A 10,774-nucleotide genomic window follows, 5' to 3' on the forward strand; every position below is an offset into this window, starting at 1 on the left:
GGTTTTAGGGATGCTGTGCTGCTGACTAGCTTGTTCACCATGCTAGTAATTACATGCCTTTTGAATCCTCAGTAGCACTGTCATAACCTAAGACCCCACAGCCTTTACAGTCCCAAGTACTTTAGACATTAAAAATCTCCTAGGAGGAGCTTAGCGTTTCAACCCAATAAGTGACATTATTGAGAGCAGAGCAGAACCATAACCCTGAGTGTCCAAACTGATGTGCAGCCACTGGAAGTAGAGCTGTAATAAGAAAACTACCATTAGTAGCAACAGTCGACAATTTTTCTGGAACAAATGCAGTTTTTCAATAGCAAAGCCAAATTCCTGACCAGTACCAGTAGCATGCAAGTGACCACTTCAGGCAGCCCATGTTTGCATCATTGCTAGCTCATCAAGGTAGTAGTTCTCCCATGTGTCACAAGACTGCCCGGAGTAGGAGGTAAAGCACCAGGGAGATTAAGATGCTCCAGGACAAGCAGGTCTGTGCAGTCCCAGGCCCACTAAAGGAAGCAGGCAACATCAATGAACACAGATTATCTGTCAGAATGCGGCTTCCAAGCAGGCTCTGCCTAAACTTCTGCTTTCATTAATTCCTCCTGTTCCTCCGGTTCATGCTCAGCAAAGCAGCCTGTGCCTGCTCCCTCACTCAGAGAGGGGGAGAGCAGACATCTGGGGCTTGCAGGCTGGACTCCCACCCAAGGAGGAGCCCACATCAGAGGATTTAACCAGATTCTCAGTACAAATCATCTCCGGTTAGGCAACAATATGTTCCCTGGGTAGAAACCAGCAGAAATGAAATGCAAACTAATCCTTTTTTCCAGGAAGCTTAGTCCCCCAGCTGCTCTGCTTAGGATTGAGACTAAGATTAAGGCTACAATCAAGCTCCACCAGGGTTTGCAGCAAGCCCTACAAATAGTAAAAGTCCCATGGCAATGTTTTTTCATGGCCTGAATGTCCCCATACACAACCCAAACCCCCATAGCTTAGTGCTGATGACTTGAAGAAATCACACTGCTGTCATAAATTTGGCTAAAATCAGACTAAAAGCCAGGTCACACACTGGAGAGGCACAGCTGGGGCCCCCATGGTAGCATCACATCTGCAGCCTGGGAAGGTGGCAATCACCTCCAATGGCAGGCATTGAGAAAAGGGGAGAGCAGGCAAAACAAAGTTTTATTGTTTTTTTTAATAAAGATAGGGTCCCAATATTTCTAGGCCAGGAAAGATGCAAGCAGTGCCTGTTCCTGCTGCTGAAGCAGGAGCTCAGGCTGTGCCAGTGAGGCGTCCCTGAGCAGCCAAGGCACTTTGTGGTTATCACTTGTTTACCTTTCAGTGTGATATTTGTGTCCCTGATGGAAATTTCCACTAAGCTACACTGCTTGAGCACAGCCTCTGAGGTTCGTTGGTTATCACTGCCTCTGCATCTCTTCCACCCATGAAAACGTGACCTTACTTTAAAAAAAAAATTTTTTTAAAGTCTCAAGGCGTCTTTCCCCTCTGCCTCACACATGCATTTCTTCTACCTACTAATGGTCTGAAACGTCTGCTTCCTTGCAGGAAGTTGAAAGCAATATACAGGTGCCAGCCAGGTCGGTACTGGGTCATCTTCAGCCTCCTCATCTTCCTCTTGGTCACGCTTCAAGTCATGGAGAAGCTGCAGCCTCCCAGGTAGGTCCAAAGCAGGATTGCAAACCTGCACCTCATCCTCCGGCTGACCACTGAGGTGTGCTCAAAACCACCCTCCTGAAAACCACCCAATAGTGTCTTCTCTAGACAAGGAGGAAAATCCAGGCGGGAGAGGATCCCTCAGGGGCTCTCACATCCAACCCCTATGCCCTGGCCAGACCTCAGGCTGTTCTAGGTTCAGACTACGCTGCTCTGGGCTTTGTCCTGGCTGGCCTCAAAACCCTTGAGCATCCTCCCAGTCCTCCCAATCTGGGGTCATCTGCAAACTTTCCTCCAGCTTCTCTAGGCCCCTGCTCTTCTCTCTCCTTGCCATCTCTTGCTTTGCCCCTTTCCACCAGCCCACTGTGCTCCAAAGGACAGAGGCATTAGCACATCGCTGCTGACCTGTCCTCCTCTTCTTGCACCCACCCCAACCTCCCAGGGCAGTGGTCAAGTCCTACACCTACCAGCAATGCCACCCACCTCAAGAAAGACAGGGGAACACGCTCCGGGATGTCTGCAGGGGGGGGTTGCTGGGCTGCAGAGGAGCACAATCCTTCCATCCTCTGAGCCTAGTGTCCTCCCTGTTACAGAAACTGCCAGTGCAAGGTGGAGCGTGCCCTGAGGCAGACCATGGACCATGGCCAGAAGCTGCTCACCTCTGCCCTCCAGACCCCCAACCCGCTGTGGGAGGACAATTCCCCGCACTGGCAGAGGAAAACCATGCCAGACCCCACTTCGACTGAGAGTGCGCAGGACATTTTTCAGATGCATCTGTACTTCAGCCAGGAGACCCCACTGGAAGGCAGCCCAGGCAGTCAAGAGGAGCACTGGACATGGCAGCCTGTGGAAAGCAGCAAGAAGGTGAAAGCCCATCTTTCATCCATGAGGCTGAAATCCCTGCTTCCTGACCTGAGAAAAGCAACCAGAGAGGGTCCTTCTCAAAGTCTTCCTGGGAGGATCTCCACAGTTTTGGGAGATGCTGACACTGCCACCAGCAAGTTCATAACCTTTGCAAACAGGATGACCACAGAGGAGCAGAGGAGAATGCCACCACCAGGAATGACACAGGCAGTGGTACAGACCCAGTCGCAACCTCAAGCCATGGGTTTCCCCCACCATCAGTGGGACAGCTCACTTAAACACACTGTGCCAAATTCAGCTCAACCTCCACAGGCAGAGGACTTTTACAAGACAGACCTGGAGAAGGGATTTTTCCCAAACTGGACAGAAGTCTCTAAGGTTGAAGAGGTGACACCTGGAGAAGGCCACCAGGCCAGAGGGGTCTCCTCTCACAGGGAGAAGTGTGAGCCCAAGACTGACATTGTCTTCCTGAAAGTCCACAAGAGTGCCAGCAGCACTGTCATAAACGTCCTCTTCCGCTTCGGCGAGACACACAACCTCACCTTCGCCTTCCCCATCGGGGGTGGCAACCAGCTCTCCTACCCACACCACTTTTTTGCGAGGTTCGTGCAGGGCTTCTCCCCCAGGAGCCCTCGGTGGTTCAACATCCTCTGCCACCACATGAGATTCCTGCAGCCAGAGGTACAGGCAAAGCTGCAATGACTCGGGAGGGGCGAACAGGGGAGGGAGAGAAGGGCTCATGGGGAGCAAGGTGGGACACCCATAGAGCAGGTAAACTCTTCAGGGATTAAGCTAAAGAGAGACAGGATTGCCCCCAGGTACCTTGCATGTTTATGGGCATCTCCTAAGAGCTTCTGTGCTGTGACCCGAGACAAGCTAGGGGACAGCATCTGTAGCAGTCAGCAACTATCATCTTATTCTTGTCTGGTGGGCCCTTGGAGATGTCTTACTCCCTGGACAGGCCTGGAGGGTACCAGCTGCAAAAGGAGAATGCCTTAAGTGCATCAGCTCAGGTCAGCCATGCCCAGCATCCACCTTTCTGGATGCCACTTGAGGACACGCAGATCTGGGGAAAGGCAAGGAGATAGGATGTATCTCAAGTCCAGGCAGGCCACCCAGCTGTGGCAGCATGTAGCAGGGAGCTTCGGTCACTGCTCTCCCTGTGTGCCTCTTCTGGGGCTCCCCACAGCTGACACAAATGCTCCTTTGATGAGCTGCACTCTGAAACCCTCCCCAGCACCCACCACCTCCAACCCCAGCAAGGGTTTCTGCTTGCCAGCAGAGCACAGGACTGTGAGCAAGCAGGTCCTTCCTCCCACCCCACCTTTAAAACCTCCTTTTTCTCTTCCACAGGTGCAGAAAGTGGTATCCAGCTCAGCTGTCTACTTCTCCATCCTGAGGAACCCTGTGCAGCTTATGGAGTCCTCCTTCATGTACTACAAGGGCACGTCGGCTTTCTCCCGCGCTCGCAGCCTGGAGGAGTTCCTCAGCCAGCCCTACCACTACTACAACCCTGCAAAGAGTGACAGCCACTATGCCAAGAACCTCATGACGTTTGACTTTGGCTTCAACCCCAATGGAGAGGCCTCCGCTAAGCGGGTGCAACTCATGCTGAAGGCCATCGAGGCGTCCTTTGACTTGCTCCTCATCTCCGAGTACTTCGACGAGTCCATGGTGCTGCTGAAGGAGATACTGTGCTGGGACCTGGACAGCGTCGTCTCCTTCCCGCTCAACATCAGGGACAGCAGCACCAAGTCCCACCTCTCGGACACCATTGTGGAGAAGATAAAGGACTGGAACAGGCTGGACTGGGAAATCTATATCTACTTCAACAGGACTTTCTGGGAAAGGATCGACCGAGACATTGGCAGGGAGCGCATGCAGCGGGAAGTAAAGGTGCTTCGGGAGAGGCAGGCAGAGCTGGCGAGGACCTGCCTGCAAGGGACGGGCAGCGTGGCCCCGAGGGACATCAAGGACTCTTCCCTGCAGCCCCTGCAGCACGGCAATGCAAAGATCTTGGGCTATAACCTCAAGCAGGGCTTGGACAAGGAGATGGAGCACATGTGCCGGCGGCTGGTGACCCCGGAGCTGCAGTACAGCAGCGCTCTCTACAAGAAGCAGTTTGCCCGCAAGCCCCCCCAGCCCCCCCAGCCTGCTCCCTCTCAGCGGGGCAATGCCCTGCGGCACAAGCTGGAGGGCACCCAAAACTAAGCCTCCTTTTCCCCTCCAGGCATCGTTCTCTAGCCGCCTTTGCTGAGGACAGCAAGGTGCTCACCTCCTAGACTCTGGGGCTGCTTCTGCCCTGGGGCAGGGGGTAGCTGCCCACGAGAGCCCCCAGCCACCTCCATGCAGGACTGCGCACAAGCTCTTGGGTGCTACGTACCGCCGTTGCTGCGGAGCAGGACAGGCTGCGGGGCGGGGGTGTCCTGGGTTCAGCTGGGATAGAGTTAATTTTTTTACAGGAACCTGGGAGGTGGGGGCATAGCCGGGGCAGCTGACCTGAACTGGCCAAGGAGCTATTCCATACCATGTGACATCATGCTCAGTATATAAATGGGGAGCGGGCCGGGGGGTGGGCGCTTCTTTTCGGTGGGGGAAGTGGCAGAGCGTCGGGTCCCGGGGGGTGAGCAGTTGCACTGTGCATCACTCTTTTTGTATACTTTTTCATTAGTACCGTTGTTGTTGTTGCAATTTCTTTGTGTTGTTCCAGTAAACTGCCTTTATCTCAACCCTCGAGGTTCCAGGTTTGTTTTTTTTTCTCTCCTCCGTTTTCCCCCCATCCCACCGGAGGGGGGCGGGAGGAGTGAGCGAGCGGCCGCGTCGTCCTTTGTTACCGGCTGGGCTGGAACCACGACAGGGGGTCCCAGGGGCTCAACACGACATGACTCTTCCAGGGTAGGTCCTGAACAAACAGGGCAAAAGCCGCCAACTGGCAGCTGAGGCCTTGAAGGAGGCAATCCGGGGGGGCTCTGCACTGCGTAGTACCAACTCCAGTGGTGAGGAGCAGAACCAGGAGGGCAGCCCAAGTCCTCAGCCCCACGACGGAGACCGTAACAGCACATGGCCAAGCTGTAAATCAGAGCTGCGGAGCTTGATTTACAGCTTGGGAACAAGTCTGTCCAGCTGGGACTCTCCTCCACTATGCCTTAACGCTACTGTGCTGGAAAAGCAGCCTCTTAATTACAAATGACAATATTCACCATCACTCCTATTAAGTTCCCCTTAATTACATCAGTCTGCCCAGTAGATGGTCTCCTCAGCAGCCTAAGAAACAAACCTCAAAAAAATGAACATATCCTGGGGGAAAAAAAAAGAAATAAATAAATCAGCACTTTTAGTGTTTTTAGCATTTTTTTTGCCCTGACTCTGTAGTTATGTGCTGCCTTCAGATGCTGCACTCATATGCTGCATTTATAGGATCAGCATCCTACCCCAGAGCTGATGCCAAGACTGCAGTGTCAGACTGCAAGTTAAATTCCTATGCATCCAGGAGACATCTTATGAGCATCTCTGCGGCCAGATAACCCAATCCACTGCTTGGAGCAGCTGTAGGAATATTCCATGCTCTGCCTGGGGAAAAAATACCACAAGAATGGGTTGCGGTGGGCTAGCCAACCTTATTTTTTACATCCTACACTTAGCCTCAAATCAAAAGCAGAGCCAGCAAATCAGTTTGGATGCACAGAGGCCCTGTCTCAGGTTTTTCAGCACAATTTCCAAACCAAAAGAGGTTCAGAAAAAATTGCTGAGGGGATCTGAGCATCCCAGGCTCTCCCTTGGCCAGCCATGCAGAGCCTCAAAGGTTTCAGTTTCCACCCAAAAGTGCCCCATCTCCTGCTCACAGTTTAGCCAGGCTAAAAGCCAGACTGCGTTCCCACTGCCTTTCCCTGGAAGGGACCAGGCAGCACTGAGCATCCAGCCAGGCATGATGCGGGGACATAATTTTGGGAGCATTTGCTGCATGGTTTTTGGGTGTCGCTTGTTCCATAAAGTTTCATCTCCGAGGCATGTCCATGTATCCCCGTGTTGGTCCCTTCCCTCGTTTCTCCTGGGGGGACATGGCGTGGTGTCACGGTTTGCAGAGGTCCAGCTCCCCTCTGGGTTCCTGGGTGGTCTGCAGTTCATCCCAGAAGACAATCCCCCATGCAAGCAAGGGAGATGGGCAGCCCATGGGCAGCATAGCCAGGGTCATCCCCCAAAAACCTACAGGGGACATAGGGGGCACCTGGGTACCAAACCTGCATCTGACGCCTTCACTCCAGATTTTAATCGGGTGCCACTTCCTTATTCACTGTTTGCAACTCAGTCAATAGGAGCCTGATCTTCCCTGCTTGAGCTCCTGCCAAGGTGACCCAGGGCAGGGACACTCATACAACCACAGCATCACCTCTCCCTGTGCCCACTCGCACAAAAAGCACAGCCTGCTCCGGAGCACGCACCCTGCCAATTACTCAAAAAAGTCACGGGCGCATCAAGAATATATTCAATGCAGGAATTTTCCACCCAGAGAGGTCCTGCAAAATAGACTATTTTCTGCAAAATGCAGCAACTGGCCATTTTCAGCATGGACGGGGGAGACATCTGGGCAGCAGCTCAGTATCCAGCCATGCCCAGCAGCCCTGCTCCAGGGATGCTGCACATGGGATTGCCCCTGCCCCTGCTCTTCCCTGTGGAGGGACCCCCGGTGTGCAGCACCCATGGGTGCCTTGGCCCTGGCACTGCCTGGGGGGAGCCCCGTTTACCTAGCAGGTGTTTCCACCCAGATTACCGCCCTTCCAGAGCAAGCGGCAGGCAGGGCAGAGTCAGTTTGGATGTTGCCATGGCATCTCCTGTTTTTGGGGATCAGATGGGCTCATCTCCCCCTGGCAGAGCTCACAGGAATGACATCACTCACCCAAATGCCAATCACAACATATGTTTTTATTATTATTTCCACAAACTGTAATTTTATTTTTAGGAATATTTCACGTAGACACGGAGAGGAGCCCTGGGATGCACTTGCTCACCTACACCAGCTGCACACCAGCAGTCTGGGTCTCGTTTTTTAACCACAGACACTTTGTGTACTGTTTCTTGATGCTTTACAGCACACAAAAGCCAGGCTAAAAGCTGCATTCACAGAGGAGCAGGGTGTCCTGTGGCCACTGAACTCCCTTGCCCCGGAGCACTTTTAATTCCTCTCCAAGAACTGCCAGGTTCAGCTTATGCAATTCAAGGACCTCAGTTTAACTCAAAGAACACCAATTTTTGACCAATATCCATTTAGTAACTTGAAAGATCAAAGCCTGCTTCCTCCTCATCCCAAGTTTCCAAGGCAGTTACTTGTTTATGCTTTGTTTTTATGGCTGCAAAAGACCCAGTCAGATTATTTCAAGCATTGCACGATACAATAATCTAGGAGTTGCTCAAGCCTACCCACATAATGATCCTGACTTTCTGCAAGCTTCCTGGCAATACAAGACAACCAGCAATTTATGCAAAAGTGTTAGGTTTTTTTCCCCCCGCTTGAGCCAGCGATGCAGGCTTGAAACATTTCAGGCTCTCCAGGGAGACTTTCAAAGCTATTCCCAAAGGAGCTCAGGGATTCAGACATCCTGCAAGGTCAGCTTGGCCAATTCCTTTGCGATGCTTTAAAAAACAAAATCTCACCCTGTGGCAGTGACCGAATGGGCAGGATGGGTGCTGGGCTGGATGAGCAGCAAAATCCTCCACGCCAGGAAACCCACTCCCAGGAGAGGGGCTGCAGGGACCTCCTTGGCTTCCATCCACAGCTCAGGCACAAGGCTCGGAGTTGCTCTTCTCCCCTTTCCTCTTCTGCTGCACTTTGTCACCCTCTACCTGCGCCACCATCCTTGCCTTGGGTATCTTGTATTTGCTCTTCTGGCTGTAAAGGAGGTTTTTCTGGAAGAGTCGTGGGATGTTGCCTTGGTACAGCAAAAGGGCAGCGAGCATCCCTGAAATGAGAGCACGGATCCCTTTGGTGTGCGACATCGAGCATCTCCACGGCTGAGCAGTCATTTTCAGGCCCTTGCTACAACTTTCATCATGACCAAAATCTAGCTCAGCACCACTGAAGTCCCCACTAACAGTATCTGAAAGACCCTTGCTATATTACTTTAAGGAGAATTTAACCATTGTGTCCTTAATTTCATAGCAAGGCTTTTTTTGGCTCCAAAGGGCCGTAAACGACACCAGCAGTCTTCTGTCCAGGCTCTCTGCATTCTAGGCAGCATGTATCCGACTCCCCGTGGTCATCCTGAAGCTGTGGACAACCTCAATAGCATAGGTCAGATAATCGTTGCCCTAAAACATCTTTGCTTCATCTCCCCCAAACTTTGGCCTCAGGAAGAGTTTTTGCCTATGCCCCACATAGAAATTGCATTAAAAAATCGGATAGCAAAGGGATGACTCAAGCAACAGGGAAGGGGGACAGAAAAGGACACTTGCCACTGGCAAGACACAAGTTTAGCCCTTTGCCAGGAATGGTTTGTGTTACACCCAGCATTTCTGCCTTGCCCGTTGCCCCCCATGCCAACCCCTGCCCCCCGGTACCTCCTAGGCAGATCTCACCTGTAAGGGGACCCAGCCAGTAAACCTGGATGTAGTCCCAAAAGCTACTCCCCGAGCAGTGGAAGGTGGTGGCTGCAGCCAGAGCAGGGTTAAAGAAGGCCCCCGTGAACGGTACAGCTGCATGGGAAGAGAAGCATGGCCATCAGTCTCGCTTGCATCCTTTGAAAGACTGACAAAGAGTTGGGCCAGGAGACCCGTGACCCCTCCTGCCTGCCAGGAGCATCTCTGCTGCTGCCCGGCTCTGGCAGCTGCATCTCTTGGACTGTGTAATAGCAGCACAAGGGGAAATCCCACCCTTGTCACCCTGAGCTTTGCAGGAAGAAGAGCTCAGTGCCGGACCAAAGGGTTGCATTAGGGGACGTTCAAAGAAAGTGCTCCCAGTCTTGGGGCAAGCCGTGGCTTCTCGTGTGCCAACATTTCACCTGCTGCCTAGATATCCTAAACTGCAGTCTTCATCCCCAAATGAATATTCCCTCAAATAAGTAGAAAACAAATATCTTAGTAATCATTATCTCTTAAGTCTTGGAAGATGAAAGAGGGACAGTTCCTCCCCCACAAATAAGGTATTTTTCTTAATTTCTTAGAAAAAGAAAGGCAGGTGCTGCTCACCTGTGTAGGTCAGGAAGGTGACAGTCGCTGCCAGGGCAGGGACCCGGTACATCAGGTGACTCTGGCACAACTTGAGAAGGACGAGGTGGAAAAAGAAAGAGCAGGTGCCTTCCACAAAGGCAGCATGGTGCAGAGAGGTATGGATGGAGGAGCTGCACTCTGATGCTATCAGGTTCTGGATGAGGTGGAAATGCGTCAGCTCCCAGGACCAGTAGAGCTTGGTGACAGCCCATCCCATCCCCATGCCCACACCCTGGGCCAGCAGCTTGGCAGCAGTTGCGGTGAGGTTGGACTCAAGGAGCAGGAACTCCTGGAGAGAGATGGTTGGGTTGGCGGATGCTCCATCAAAAGAGGCACCATGAACCACGAAGAGGAGGAAGAGCAGAGTCAGGACCACATCTGGGCCAAAACCACCACCCCACAGACCGATCTCCAACAGCATCCTCAGCTCAAGGCAGCTCATGCACAACTGTAACGAGCCAGCAAATTCTCTGGCAAGGCAGCCGTATGCTCCAGGAGACAGAAGCCTCTTGGAAAGCTGCCTGAGCACCTGGCACACCCCAACAACCAGGGAAAAAAAAGCAATGGAGACATTCAGGCCAGCCATAGCCAAGGCTGTGCAGGGGACAGAGATTGAACCAAACCCTGGGAAGGAGCAGAGAAAGCTTCTGCACCTCCTTTTTATATAGCCATGCGTAAGCAAACGTGGCACAGCCCAACAGGCTTGGGAAACATGGCACATGCTGCCCTCTCCTTTGCAGGCCAATGCCTGCTGCCACAAGGAGCGGATGGACTCACCTGCACCTGGATCAGCCAACGAGTTGTTTGTCCCAGCAAGCAGGTCCCAGTGTTATCTCCGTCACGTGGTCGCTGAGCCTCCAACCCCCAGCATTCTTATCTGAGAGGCCGCAGCAGCTCCCCAGAGCTGCTCAGGTCTTCCAGAAGAAGGAAAAACCTTTATTTCATTTCTGCTTGGCACCATAAAATGCAATCTACTGCCCCAATCCCAAAGCCTGGGACACAAGGGGACTCTTAGAAAGCCAGTAACCCATGCAAAGGGTTC

The 10,774-nt window shown here is 52.5% G+C and overlaps 2 protein-coding genes across 4 annotated transcripts in view; one reads left to right on the top strand and one right to left on the bottom strand.

Moving 5' to 3' along the window:
• Positions 1-4,743, top strand: part of LOC104827928 (galactose-3-O-sulfotransferase 2-like) — a 24,465-nt gene extending 19,722 nt beyond the window's left edge. The window contains exons 2-4 of the mRNA XM_010561286.1: positions 1,561-1,671; positions 2,262-3,213; positions 3,886-4,743. Of these exons, the coding sequence (XP_010559588.1) occupies positions 1,561-1,671; positions 2,262-3,213; positions 3,886-4,743 (1,921 nt within the window). The remainder of the gene's footprint in view (positions 1-1,560; positions 1,672-2,261; positions 3,214-3,885) is intronic.
• LOC104827881 (aquaporin-12-like) overlaps positions 1-10,318 on the bottom strand; it is a 20,223-nt gene extending 9,905 nt beyond the window's left edge. Inside the window, exons 1-5 of one of the 3 annotated variants that reach the window (XR_773961.1) lie at positions 9,712-10,318; positions 9,103-9,219; positions 8,182-8,486; positions 5,964-6,102; positions 5,742-5,829 (exon numbers count right to left, since the gene is read on the bottom strand). Coding sequence is in view for 1 of the 3 variants with exons in the window: in XM_010561192.1 (XP_010559494.1) it covers positions 8,305-8,486; positions 9,103-9,219; positions 9,712-10,318 (906 nt within the window). In the remaining 2 variants the exon portion in view is untranslated. Of the gene's footprint in view, positions 1-5,741; positions 5,830-5,963; positions 6,103-8,124; positions 8,487-9,102; positions 9,220-9,711 lie in introns of those variants that run through there. The other 2 variants (XR_773962.1, XM_010561192.1) reach the window with 2 other exon arrangements.
• Positions 10,319-10,774: the final 456 nt, after the last annotated feature.

Source organism: Haliaeetus leucocephalus, unplaced genomic scaffold (genome assembly GCF_000737465.1).
Source record: "Haliaeetus leucocephalus isolate CR32 unplaced genomic scaffold, Haliaeetus_leucocephalus-4.0 Scaffold143, whole genome shotgun sequence".
Lineage (NCBI taxonomy): Eukaryota > Metazoa > Chordata > Aves > Accipitriformes > Accipitridae > Haliaeetus > Haliaeetus leucocephalus.